This window comes from Hoplias malabaricus, chromosome 9, assembly GCF_029633855.1.
Source record: "Hoplias malabaricus isolate fHopMal1 chromosome 9, fHopMal1.hap1, whole genome shotgun sequence".
NCBI lineage: Eukaryota > Metazoa > Chordata > Actinopteri > Characiformes > Erythrinidae > Hoplias > Hoplias malabaricus.
Window position 1 is genome coordinate 20,406,299 of NC_089808.1, and position 14,264 is coordinate 20,420,562.

The following is a 14,264-nucleotide window of genomic DNA, read 5'->3' on the forward strand; positions in this document are numbered from 1 at the left end:
AGCTTCAGGGACCTGAAGATTGTGGGTTCAAGCCCTGCTCTGGGTGCCTGTCTGTGAGAAGTTTAGTGTGTTCTCCCTGTGTCCACATGGGTTTCCTCTGGGTGCTCCGGTTTCCTCCGACGGTCCAAAAAGACATGTTGGTAGTTGGATTGGTGACTCAAAAGTGTAAGTAGGCGTGAGTGTGTGAGTGAATGTGGCGCCCCCTCCAGGGTGCGCCCAATGATTCCGGGGAGGCTCCAGACCCACCACGACCCTGAACTGGATAAGCGGTTACAGTCAATGAATGAATGAATTAAATTGTCTCTTTTATTTTAATTATATATATATATATATAAAATAGAAAAACACTATTGAAAGAATGTATAGGGCCTTAGCCTTTAGCCAGCTGCAGTAGTCTTTCTACACTTCCACCTTCATAACTATTCAAAACATTTTCAAAAATTTCCGATTCAACTTTGTGTGTTTAACGTAAAAATAATTAAGCTATTGTAGATACAGGAAGTTTTGCTGGTACCAATTAAATATTATGTGATCTTATTTGCTAAGATGTGTAACAATATATTTTGAGATTCTTTTCTGTACAATGTTACATCTGAAAAAATTCATAATAAAATGCATTGCAGATATTAATAAATTCCTTGCATTAGTAGATTTTGCTTGTTTTGTTATGCACATTATTAATAGCTATAAAAGTGTAAAGCTATACTTTAAATAAACCTATAATGATGTTATGTAACACAACTAATCCCATTTCCATTTCTTTTTAAAGCTGCATGGAAATGAAGCTTTCCTTCTGATAAACAGCTCTGTTCCCACAATGAGAGCGTCAATGAATTGCTGACAATTTTCTGAGGAGCACACAAAGCATCTGTCCTATCTTGTGTCTGTGTGTTCCTCATGTTCCGCTGAATCATGAATGATTCAGGTCTGACAAATCTCAAGTGTTCCCACAGAAGGCAGCATCTCTGTGGAGCGAAATGTGGTAGAGTGACTAATCATCTCAGTATCCATCAAAATATCTGTAGTTATCCTTCATTTCCTGCTGCATTTCCCTGCTTTATACTGTAAGTTTTACCTGGACAAATTGATTTGAGTTTACAATGGAGATAAACTATTAGAAAAAACACACAATGAGTGCGGAGAAAAAAGCTTACAAAGGAAAAAGACAAGAATGAAGAAGATTATTGAGAGAAAACTGCTAAAAATATACTTCTACTCCTTGTTCCCCACTGCTCAGTTTGAGGTTAAAAGTGGCTCATTTTCATTTAAAGGCACAGGCACTGCCAAAACTGGACTTTCTGAACATGGCTTCTTAGACAAGGGGGATGTTGTGGTGTTTGGTCCTTTGTGGTGTTTTGACAGCCATTTTACAACAATGGTTTTTACAGTGTATTTGCCTTTGTCTCTGCCCTCAGCTTCATCACGCCTCTCAAGTGCGGCGATTGGAAGATGGCACGGCCAGACGGACCCTCAGACACGGAGACACCTTGGAGATCCCTGAGGACGACTATGGCATCTGTATAGTGAGTGCTCTGGTCAGATTCCACATTATAGATTCTGGTCATGTTTAAGGCTGGTTTGAGTAGTTCAAATACAAATACTCAAATACTCATTCATTAATCATTTTGGTATTTGGTTTTTATTTAACGACAGGAAAATGTATCTTTCTCTCAGTCATCAGTAATTGTAACTTAAACAATAACACATTGCATCAGAAAAATACTTTGGTTGCAATTTAAATAATTAAAATAACAATTTAGCTGAATGCATTTTATTAGCAAAACAAATTTGTTTTAATAGATTCTATGTTGTGTTAAACATATTATGACAAACGCACCAATAGAAATGGTCCAGAAAAAGAAGGTTTTATTTTTCCCTTTTGTGCTGTAATAGTATGAGAGATACCTAGAACTTTGGAACATGTTTGCTGTGGTGGTTCTAGCAGTAGATGAAGAAGGAACACTGTTCCCATACAGACAAATCTGTCATGAGCTACACTGCACAGGTTAGAAGTGGTCACAGATTTAATGTCCTGTTGAATTGGAACCTGTGTTTTCTGAGCTAAGTGCCCAAGGAATTTATTATTACAATATTGTGGTGTTCTTATCAGACCTGGAAATTAAACCCTGTCAGTCCGACAATTGGATGGCCGTGATGTTAGACACCTGTACCTAGATACAGTATGTGACTTAGGAAGACTGCAAAACTGATACACGTGACTGTATTTAAAAGCTGTATTTGAGAAATACAATCGTGTATATATTTACAGCAAAACACAGCAAGTGGCTGGATACACTGTGGCTGTTGCTGCTGGCAATGTAGGTTTTATATGTTTATGTATGGTTATGTGAGTTAAATAAGTAAAATGTTATTAGTGGTAACAGCATTGGCTCCCATGTGAGAGACCTGGGTTCGAGTCTAGGTCTGGGCAACCAGTCTGTGCTTACCAATAAGAGTCTTTGGGCAAGGCTCCTAACACTGCATTGACCTACCTATAATACCAGTAGCCTCTTAAGTCACTCTGGATAAGATCGCCTGCTGAATGCTGTAAATGTAACCCAGTCTCAAAAGCCAAGGAATTCAAATGAGGTTTTTCTTTATTAAAAAATCCATTGATGCATGTCAATGGGCAACAAACTGCTTTTACAATCTCCATTTCTCTTTCGCTTAGTCCTTGGGACTACCGAGATCCTTTGACTCTAGGACCTTAGAGTCCTATTATTTGAATAAGGCACCAACATAGGGCTTGGCAGTTAATCGAAAATTAATCAGAAATTCTTAGCAACATAATCTTGTTTATATTGATTATATCGATTATTTTTATTATGTCCCCACTGTGTGTTCATGTACTCTCTCTCTCTTTAAAACCACACTACCAAGCTGTAGTCACGTTATTCCGCTATCTGCCACAACTTAAAAGCCGAGGCCAACCAAGGGACTCGAGGAGCTTGTACCAAAAAAAATACCTCATCTGTGGTTTGGACGTGCTGTGTGTTGACTTTAATTAACACTGAACAAAAAGAAGTCAAATGTAAACACTGAGAAAAAACAACGTTTCAGCGACCAAAGCCCAATCGCACACCAAATATAAACAGTGCTCAAAACACAAGAGATGAATGAGCTTCCAGCAACATTAGAAAAGATATCCCAGCTTTAATACTGGAGCATATTTACAGCACAAGCCTCGCCGCTGAACTAATTTTCTGTCAAAAATACAAAAACAAATTATCATTCTTTAATCGTAATCGTGGTAAAATGTTCAATTAATCATGATATAGAGTTGTGCTCCTTTCGTCCAGCACTAAACTATACTCTGGTGCATAGCTATGCACCAATCTGCATCAATGACGAGCACTGCTGGACTTTAAATCTAAGGCATCATATGGCTTCAGAAGTGCTCAGCAATCCTATATTATCATCTCTTCTGTTATATGAAACTGAATTCAGCAGTTTTTTTCTTTAACCTCCCAGTTCCACCTTATCTTAAACGTCGAAAGATCAGGTACTAGAATGTAATTGATTCTACATTTAAGGTGGAATTGGAAATTAAACCACCTAGGCATTATCATATTGATAGCATACTGTGATACTTGTATTGAGGAAAATTGTCATAATATAATAAAATATTAAACTATCATAGATTTTAAATGACAGTATATAAATGTTATATTTTGAGTTATGAAATAAATGGGTTATGGCAATAAAAATGAATGAACAAAATGAGTTGCTTAAATAAATGTCTGAAAAACCCTGCCCTATTTCCTGCTTTAATGTTTAACATTTTCAGGTCCTAAAATCCACATTAATAGCTTGTGTAGCCCTTGTGAAGACCACCTTCAGTTTATTTGGAAATACTAAACACATACTCAAAGCTTGTGAAATGTCGTTCAGGCAAGTCCTGGTCGTGTTGTTATTCAGGCATTTGGTGTTGTTTAACCATGGCCACATGCCTCCATGGCCTGGCCATCTGCTTGGATGTTGTGGTGTCATGGTGCACCCACACGTTTTTACTCATCATCTCCATCTGTACAGGACACCATCGCCATAAAGAAGCGCAGCTCCAGAACCAGACGCATTCGGCCTGTGTCCACCAGACTGAGTGAGTCACGCTGGACAGCTGCAGTGTCCAAAACTTTTGTAGATACCCCTTATAATGACTGTTTTAAAGAGCAACCATTGTGGACCCAGATGGTCAGTTGGTCATGCACAGCTTGTCTAATCTACATGGTAAAACTAGAAACACAATAGGATGCTCTACAGCAGCTGCACATGAGCTTACAATTACCGTGCCCAATGCCAAGCATGGGCTAAAGGTACTGATCTGAGTGATTACTTCTGGATCACTAACCTAACTCTCATTGCAGAGCAATGCTGGGGTGGGGGGGATTAATAACCCTGTAGCTCAGGCATGATGATTTTAATCTTATGTGCAGCTGCTACACTGTGAAGCTTGTTCTACACCTTGAAAGCAGAAGGTACTAGCACTCATACCTCTCTAACCCTCCTCTATACTTTGTCGCAGGTCTAGGTGATGACCCAAACTCTTCCCCTGCTCTCTCGGTGCATCGTGCCGCTGCCCCTCTATCTCGCTCAGCCTCATGGGAAGCACTGTCCACGCTGCCTACCCAGGGTTCACCTCTGCGTCATGTGACCCATGTTAGACCACGCCCTCCGAGAAGGCACAGGGCTGGACATGCCCCTGCAGAGATGGTAAAGGTCAATTATACCATGAAGCTAATGTAGCATTTCCTGGTGGTCATGAATGCAAATATTTACACGATTTTGTTTTCATTTATTTATCTATCTATCTGGGACAATGCATATTAATCGACATTTCAGTTTCTATCAATGTAAATGTGCCCGAGTTAGCTAATAAGCTCATTTTCATCTTTAGTGTCTGGGCAGTTGATTACAATCTAAAAGCCAATGTCATCTGCTTGAAAAACACTGTTTATTCATTCATTATCTGTAACCGCTTATCCAATTCAGGGTTGTGGTGGGTCCAGAGCCTACCTGGAATCATTGGGCGCAAGGCGGAAATACACCCTGGAGGGGGCACCAGTCCTTCACAGGGCAACACAGACACATTAACTCACACACTCATGGACACTTTTGAGTTGCCAATCCACCTACCAACGTGTGTTTTTGGACTGTGGGAGGAAACCGGAGCACCCGGAGGAAACCCACGCGGACACAGGGAGAACACACCAACTCCTCACAGACAGTCACCCGGAGCGGGAATCAAACCCACAACCTCCAGGCCCCTGGAGCTGTGTGACTGCGACACTACCTGCTGCGCCACCGTGCCGCCCAACGCTGTTTATAAAAATTACTAATAATTAATGCTCTCTTCTGTTTCAAGTGGTAAAATTTCACAGTAGTTTACTACATCTATATTTTACAAAACAGTCATCGCTGGTTTAATCCCTTGAATCTCTACTGTCCTTCTGTTTTATGAATTGACTCAAGTTAGGGGGAGCAAACCCATGCATGTAAAACCTTAAAAATAAGACAAGCATCTACAAAATGTTTAAAACTATCAACATTTTAAAGATTATACTTTTCTACTATGTGACATGAGAATACATACTTAAGAATCTAGAAAGTGTTATAACATCCGACACTAACCTTAAGCCAATAGGCCCCTTGTTGACTTATGAACAAACACCGTCCAGTAAAGTGTCACCCTGACTTTCAAATCTACTTCAGTTGTATAGACCTCTAAAGCTGTTCCTCACTCTGTAGTCAGCATCATGCCCATATTGGGAATAAGCAGATTTTTTTCAATTGGCAAATGCCTCTGTTTTGCCCTGTAGTAAACATAACTGTCAAAGCATATATATCTTGCCTTGTCACTGGATAAAATGGAAGAAGATGCTAACTGCATGGTACAACCAAGCTACCAGTACTGTGCACTGAAATGGCTTGAAAATCAATGAAATGATGTATAACATGATGTAATAACAGCTATTACATTTGTAGGGCATATTACCCCACATAGCGGGGTACTCACAAGGCTGTTTTGTATAGTCATTATTATAGTTATTTGCAAGTGAATTCATCTTCAATTTAGTTATTATATTGAGGGGCTCATATTATACCCTTTTTTCATTAGGTAACATTTCGCAGAGGTCTTAATGAATGTATGTGACATGTTTTGGTCAAAATACCACAAGGAACAAACATCACCATTTTTACCCTGTCTAAACTTACATGAGTACATGTTCCTTTAAATTATAATGAGCAACAGCTCACTTCACACAGAAACAAGAAGTGAGATAACAGAAACACCAATTTCATTTTCAGCATTTTTTTTAAAACATTGTATTTGCCCTTTCACATAAACAAGGATCCAGTGCATTTATTGGAGATACTCAGGCAATGGTCTCAAAAATCAGAACGGCTCACTGTATCCATTGTTTTCGGAATTAAGGCTCAATTATGCTCCCTTTTACATACAAAGTTGAATATGTCCCTCTCAAATGATTTAACCTCTGCCCATATACTTCCATGCATCTTTCATGTTGGCATGAATGTTATGCCATACATTTATTAGAGCAGAGGCCTTCAAATCTGGACCCAGGTTCCAGGCTGAGATTTTAAAATGGCCGGCAGTATGACACTATAGCTGTAACTGCTAATGCACCTGACTAGCCAGGTATAGATAGCGTCATACAGGCCGGCCATTATAAAGTCCTGTCCTGGAACCTGGATTGTTCGGATGTCTGGATTTAAAGACCTCTACAGGATGCAGGATGCAGCTCAGAGTCAAAAGTTACTGATAACGACAAACATGGTGATGGTGGAGGAGGTGGTGGTCTTTAAGGCCATTAAATATGTCCCATATTTTTTACAGATTATTTCTTTCAGTAATATCACCAATGAGAGAAATCGATTTCCAGTACTTTTGGACGTCTGATTTGATGGGTGGCCACCTACATCAAGCATGAGATCTCAAAATGTGTGCCCACAGTTTCGAATGTTACTGCTCTATTTATTCCACATACGTAACCTTTTAAAAAACATGCAAACATTAAAGCAGAGTATGGATAGAAGGCTCCATCAATATCTTTGTACCTATTTAATGTTAAAATGAGCCTACAAAACATGGCCTGATTGGCTTTGTTGCACAGTTTGTGGGTTGGTTGGCACTCTAGGTACACAAATGAATGTGTAAAATGTGCAAATGCACTGACAAAGTGATGTTTCTCATTATGAGAATGTTGTTAGAATGTTCTAAGATTAACCAACTTATTTGAATAATCCTCTTATCCAGTCCAAATGTTTATCCAGTGAAAGCGTCTTACTCCACTGACAGATTGTTGGATTTCTTTCAAGAACTATTGCTTGAGACAAGCCAAATGATCTACCATTGGAATAAGAAACCTTCACTAGTCACAATGACTACAGAATATCCTGGAAGCGCTTGAATAATCTTAAAATGTTCTTACAGTCTCCTACTCAGAACTCCTAAATAAATTGACTAGATTCAGGATATATATATATATATTGCTTTATGTGAGTTCACCCCTTGTTTTTTCCCACTGCCAGAAATAGACTGAAGCAACTTCAAAGTCTTCGCCTTCTTATGAACCTCTCCCTTTAATCACCCTCGCTTAAAGTTGAGGGGCTCTAGGGTATGTGCTCCCCACACTGATCTGTCACGTTTATTTATCAACTGAACTCATCCAGCCAAAACAGGCACAGAACACCAGACGACACACAATAATATCATGGGAGGCGTTATCTTCTGAAGTGTGATGAGCTTCTGAATCATTTTAACGACCACAGAACTACATTTTAAAACAACCATTTTATCATTGCCATTGTTATTAGATTCCTTCATTATCATGCATCATGTTCCTCTCTTTGTGCAGCATTCCTCTGAGAATGGTGGAGTCAACTTATTGGACGATGGGCTGCCAGACTTCTACACCAAGAGGGTCTTACCAGACAGGTCTGTTATATGCTAAACTCTTTGTCCAGAGAGCACAATCATTGTAGAGGAAACAGTTTCACTGCTTCACAGCCAAATCCTGGAGGGTTTTATACCCCTATATTTGGCATTGGGCAGAAGCTTTTATACATCCTAGGCAACTTGTCCGTGTAATGGCTGTGAAAAATAATAACGGGAGAAAATGGCCAACTTCACTATGTATATTGGGACATATAAGTGAAACATATAGGAACCCCACTCTGACCCTTTTATATCTCTCTATAGGTGTTTAGACTTTAGGGGGTGAAACTAAATGTAGTTAAAGAAGTCATCAGATGTAGCTGAAAGGGCTAGTTTGTGGTTGTGGATAAGGAGGACATAGAGTACTCTGGGAAATGCAAGCTTTAACACGCAAGCTAAGGTCCTCAGATTTTGATTTTCTAGCTGTTCCTAGATTCATGCTCTTCACTATGGGTTAGTGTTGCTGCCCTCACACTCTGTAACTGTCTACCCTTATATATTCACTCTTCTAAGTCTTTCTCCATCTTTAAAACTCAACTAAATCTTACCTATTTGGAATTGGTGACCGTGAGCATGTATTAATGGTCCCAGTGGGGCTTGGTGTGGCCTTAGTCACCCGGGAGGCATAGGACAATTTATCCTGAGTATGACAATCTCTCTCTCTCTCTCTCTCTCTCTCTCTCTCTCTCTCTCTCTCTCTCTCCAACAGTCAGCTGTCATCCCACCATCACGCCCAGGCTCTGAGGAGAAAGAAAAGGCGTGGCGTTCTGTCCATCTTCTCTGGCTTCAGAAAGAACCGTAACTCTGCGTCCTATCTGGATCCCGAAACGTCCATACAGGGCGGGGCCTGTGGGGATGAATGTCGCACCAAGTAAACTATGCTTCTGTGACACTGGCATTAGGGGTCTCTTCCTAACTATATAACATGCCCTATGTCCAAACAATTTCTGACATAATTCCATTTCCAATGGTACTGGATGTTCAGGATTACTGAGAATCATATTATTCTACATAAATATAATATGTTTCATCCATCCATCCATTATCTGTAACCGCTTATCCAATTTAGGGGGGTCCAGAGCCTACCTGGAATCATCGGGCGCAAGGCGGGAATACAGCCTGGAGGGGACGCCAGTCCTTCACAGGGCAACACAGACACATTCACTCACACCTACCGACACTTTCGAGTCGCCAATCCACCTGCAACGTGTGTTTTTGGACTGTGGGAGGAAACCGGAGCACCCGGAGGAAACCCACGCGGACACGGGGAGAACACACCAACTCCTCACAGACAGTCACCCGGAGCTGGAATCGAACCCACAACCTCCAGGCCCCTGGAGCTGTGTGACTGCGACACTACCTGCTCCGCCACCGTGCCGCCTAATATGTTTCATTCTGTAAAAATAAATAAATAATAAAAATAAATAAATAAAAATAAATAAATAAATGTTTTTTACCCTTCTAAAATCAGAAACAATCAGCCAAAAGATTAAAATTACCTCAGGGTTTTATTTTTTATTCTTATTATCCACTTCATCAGCTCCATGGACCATATGGGCATATGTATGCAGTTCTACAGTTACAGATTGTATTTGATTTGTTGCTCTGAATACACCCTGTTCTTCAGGGTTCAGTGCAGAGTGTTTGCAGGGTGTGTACAGTGTACAGTTCTTAACACCTCAGTGTCACTGCTGGACTGAGCAAAGTCCACCATGTCCTGTGTCCACTGTTGGAAGTCTAGAGGACGGTCAACACAAACTGTGCAGCAACAGATCAACTAATATCTCTGATTTGACATCTAAATGGTGGAATAACGACACAGTGGACACAGTTTGGACACAGTGTTTAAAAACTCAAGATGCACTGCTGTGTTTGATCCACTCATACTAGTTCAACACTCACACTACCACACTGTCACTGCAGCATTGAGAATGATCCAGCACACAGATGATACCTGCTCTGTGGTATGGGTCTTGAACATTGAAGAATAGGGTGCTACAGATGGATTAATAACACGTTGTGTCTTGCTCCCAGTTCCAGCATGACCACAGAGAATGTGTACTCCTTGATTCAGCTCCCTAAGGAGCACAGTGGAGTGGAGCCAGTGCGGGATGAAGCCAATGGAAGATTGGGCGGGGTTCCAAGGACCCCTCAACTCATGCCACGCCCCATTCAGGGCATTCCACTGCTGGGAATGAGTGGAGTTAGCCCTTCCTGCATCTTACAGAGAAAGGTATGTTAAAGCAAATTTTTGGCAGAAGTTTTATGCTAATGACATAGATGATTATGTATGCTTATGTAGCTGTTATATAGCCTTATGAATGATGACCACCTCAGTACTCAGTAGTGACCTATAGTAATCCTACCAATATCCCTAACTATCAGCTTATTTTCGCTATATTTTATAATAATAAATAAACTACTCCACTCCTTTTCCTTCACACAGCAGTCTCCTGACTACAGTGAAGTGTTCGCCTCGGAGGAGGAGGTCAGCCTGCTCAGCAGAGAAGCGTCCAGGCTGCGTGAGTCACAAGCTGAAGGTCAGACAGCTGCAGTAGACAGAGAGGACCAGTCAGGCACTCCGAGTATGGACTCGTCTGCACCTCAGACGGAGGCAGACGCCTCTGAGTCTCAGCCTCTAGAGAGCAGACAGAAACCAGAGCCTCCGCCTCAGAGCAGCAAACCCAGCCTAGCTCACACTAGACAGTGCCACCTGGAGGAGAGCTCAGGTAAGGCAGCTCTCAAAAAGAATACTCTTTTATACAGCGATTCCATTCAGTTTCATTACAGTTTTTAATGCTCTGAACAATATGGTTCTGTATAGTACAGAAAAAGGGGTTTTGACTTTTGAACAATTAAAACATTCAATCATAGTGCCTAGTTACATGCTGTGTAAATTTCAGCACTGTCAGGAATTAAGCCGTTAGAAACTCATCACTGTGTCCTTTCCCTTTAAAGACAAATCCACAGAAGATACAGATGGAGAAGGGGAGGTGGATGAAGAAAAACAAGACAGGAGATGTCAGCAAGAGCAACAGCGAAAAGCAGAGGGGCAGACTCCTCCCATCCCTGAAAAGGTATTATATTCCATTCAATAAAACCTGTGCCGAAGTTGTGGCACACTTTATATTTTATGATAACTCAGCAAGCAGTATTCTTTACGACCAAACCTTTATGGACAACTTCTCATCCAACACGACTTATGAGTTCAAGGCTATTAATAGAGGGTCTGTCTCCCCCTGGCTGCAATAACAGTCTCTACACTAGGTGTTGGAAAATGTATGTGAGGATTTGATGGCCTTAGTGAGGTCAAGTACTGATGATGGACGATTAGTTACTGGATGGAAATCACGCCATAGTCCATTCTTGCTAACACTTGGCTCATGTGCAGATTCTCAATTCCATGCTTTTTTTTTTGAGATTATACAAAAAATCTATTCTTGCCTTGGTGTACTCTATGATGATATCATTGATGATATGGTGATATCATTGCCAAATATGTAAACATGCTTCTCACCATTTTCCAGCCCGATCAGTCCCCTCCTGCCTCCCCACCACAAGGCACACCCACTGAGAACAAAGCTCCACCTCCTGTCCCTCCTGCCTCGGCCAAACCTGCACTTCATGCAGTAGAATCTCCTGTCGCTCAAGGTAACATATACAACATAAACAGCAACCACTATACACTGAACAATCACTGGGTTAGGAACACCTGCCTTTTATATTCACTCACTGTACATTTTATCAGTGGCACTGACATGGTGGTGTGTTATTGTATGCTGTGCTTGTGCGAGTGGATAAGACACAGCAGTGCTGCTGGAGTTTTTAAACCTCTCAGTGTCACTGCTGGACTGAGAATAGTCCAACACCCAAAAATATCCAGCCGACAGCATCCTGGGTGGCACTGTGTGTCCACTGATGAAGGACTTGAGGAAGTCCAACACAAACTGTGCCTCAACAGATGAGCTACTGGCTCTGACTTTAAATCTACACGGTGGTACGACAAGGTAGGTGTGTCTAACAGTGTGGACAGTGCGTGGACACAGGGTTTAAAAATGCAAATAGCTCTACTGTGTCTGATAGTCATACCAGCACAACACACTAACACACCACCACTATGTCAGTGTCACTTCAGCGCTGAGAATGATCCACCACCCAAGTCATACCTGCTCTGTGGGGGTCCTGTTGGGGTCCTGACTATTGAATAACAGGATGAAATTGGGATAAGAAAGTATGCAGAGATACAGTTGGATTACAGTGTGTAATTGTAGAACTACAAAGTGCTCCTGTATGGTCAGTGAAGCTGATAAAATGGACATGGAATGTACATGGTAAGTGTTCCTAATCCATCGATCATTCAGTGTATATTTCAGTGCAATAGTAATCATGATGCTACACATCTAAAAACCAATAAGCTATGCTCTAACAAACAGCAGGAATGCAACAACCTAGCAACTACCTGGAATACCACAGCAGACCCTTGGAATGACTATATAAATCTAATAAATTGACCAATAACAACCAGCAAAAAACAGCCTTGTTTTTAGCAGGCTTAGTTAAGCCAATTAACATGGGTTAGTAATATTTTATGATCTTACGACAACAGTAAGTGTCAATGACATTGGCAATGATGGTGACAATGAAGATGATGATGTTGACCTATGCTTAGGTGATGAGGAAGAGCCCAGCTCAAACGGAGGTCCCTCAAAGCCTCATCGGAACCGAAAGTCATACTCCTGTGATGCAGGTAAGGGCTTGGTTGTTAGAAGTGGTTAAAGAATGCTGTTAAACTCAATGGTACTGTGTGCTCACTGTGTGCTTTTTATGTGTGTTGTGTTTGGGTTAATACAGGCATGGGGCAGGGAAGCCCCAGTGATCTGGAGAGGTCATCAGATCCCAAGCCCCCTGTGAAAAAACCCAGGCTCCCCCCCAAAAGAAACAAATCATTGGATTTTCCTGGTACTTTGAGTTTGAGTTTGAGTTTGAGTTTGTGTGTGTGTGTGTGTGTGTGTGTGTGTGTGTGTGTGTGTGTGTGTATGTGTGTGTGTGTCAAAAATGTATCACATGAATATAACATGCGGGGTCGAGCCCGTGTGGACCAGCTGTTTGCATATTGGAAACTGGTCTAATGTTTTTATGAAGCCCGAGTCTCTGTAAATGGTAAAAAAAAAAAAGGTCTGGGTCTGGTATGCTAGGCTTATTCTCTCTCAGCTCAAAGCAAAGAAATGGCATCTGGAGTTGTTTAGACAACAGATACCTTTCTGTAAAAATTAAAAAGCATGAAGTGAGATAAAGATATTGCATAAAGATATTGCTATATTCCTGCTCCATGTGTGGGTCATATTGACTTATTTTTCCCTGTTTCGGATTACTTAAAGTAGAACTGATTAAATCTGGGAGCCCACCAACTGCATGAAAGTAAACACAGACTTAGTGTTCCAAAACTAAACATACTGTCCCACTTTAAAAGACGCAGAGCTTCTGAATGTAAACAAACCAGAGAGAATAGCACTTCCTCTGAATGGTCAACAATTCTTTTAAACTAGTTGCACATATGGAAGGGTGTCTGTGTGTGTGAGTGAAAGAGGGAGGCAGGCATGGGCGAAAAACAAAAAGAGAGAAACGGAGTGAGGGATTGAATACTATTGTATGCAAAAGTTTGGGTACATTTTCTACTTTTTCACAGAGACTTGAGGAGAGATGAAATATACTCTATCACTGCTAGGCTGTGAGGAACCAACACACACACACACACACACAAATATGGCTAATGTGTGACTCAAGCAAACTGTGCTTCAACAGATGGAGAACAATCTGTCCAGCAGCAAGGTGTTCCTAACACTGGCCAAAATTGACCATTACTGATATTTATATGAACACTAGCATTTACATCTACATTATTTTGGAAATACAGTACGCATACACACACTGAACCATTAACCGTCCATGGAACACTGTCCATATGATCAGCTCCTCTGACCATAGAGTAGTTCTACAATTACAGAATTTAGTCCAGCTGTTGCTCTGCATACTTTATCTTCCTTTCACTCACAGAGCAGATTTTATTTGGGTGGCAGATCATGCTTATTAATTTGTGTTACGCTAGTATGAGTGGATCAGACACAACATTGCGGCTGGAGTTTGTAAACCACTAGGGTTAAGTGCACTTACAATATCTGTGGAGCTGATAAAATAGCTAAGGAGTCTAGAAACAAGATCAGTTTTAGGTTTTGGCTAGTGTGTGAGTGTGTGTGTTTGCTGTTTAGCTGATGGCTCTAAGTTGACCTTTACCAAAGCCAGATTAGTA

At 41.0% G+C, this 14,264-nt stretch overlaps 1 protein-coding gene across 2 annotated transcripts in view; it reads left to right on the top strand.

Moving 5' to 3' along the window:
• Nucleotides 1-14,264, top strand: part of carmil3 (capping protein regulator and myosin 1 linker 3) — a 100,342-nt gene that overhangs the window by 84,352 nt on the left and 1,726 nt on the right. The window contains exons 29-39 of one of the 2 annotated variants that reach the window (XM_066681083.1): nt 1,416-1,535; nt 4,033-4,099; nt 4,523-4,710; nt 7,878-7,957; nt 8,667-8,828; nt 9,992-10,190; nt 10,404-10,686; nt 10,916-11,034; nt 11,485-11,608; nt 12,627-12,704; nt 12,809-12,916. In XM_066681083.1, coding sequence (XP_066537180.1) covers nt 1,416-1,535; nt 4,033-4,099; nt 4,523-4,710; nt 7,878-7,957; nt 8,667-8,828; nt 9,992-10,190; nt 10,404-10,686; nt 10,916-11,034; nt 11,485-11,608; nt 12,627-12,704; nt 12,809-12,916 — 1,528 coding nt within the window. The remainder of the gene's footprint in view (nt 1-1,415; nt 1,536-4,032; nt 4,100-4,522; nt 4,711-7,877; nt 7,958-8,666; nt 8,829-9,991; nt 10,191-10,403; nt 10,687-10,915; nt 11,035-11,484; nt 11,609-12,626; nt 12,705-12,808; nt 12,917-14,264) is intronic. The other variant, XM_066681084.1, reaches the window with a different exon arrangement.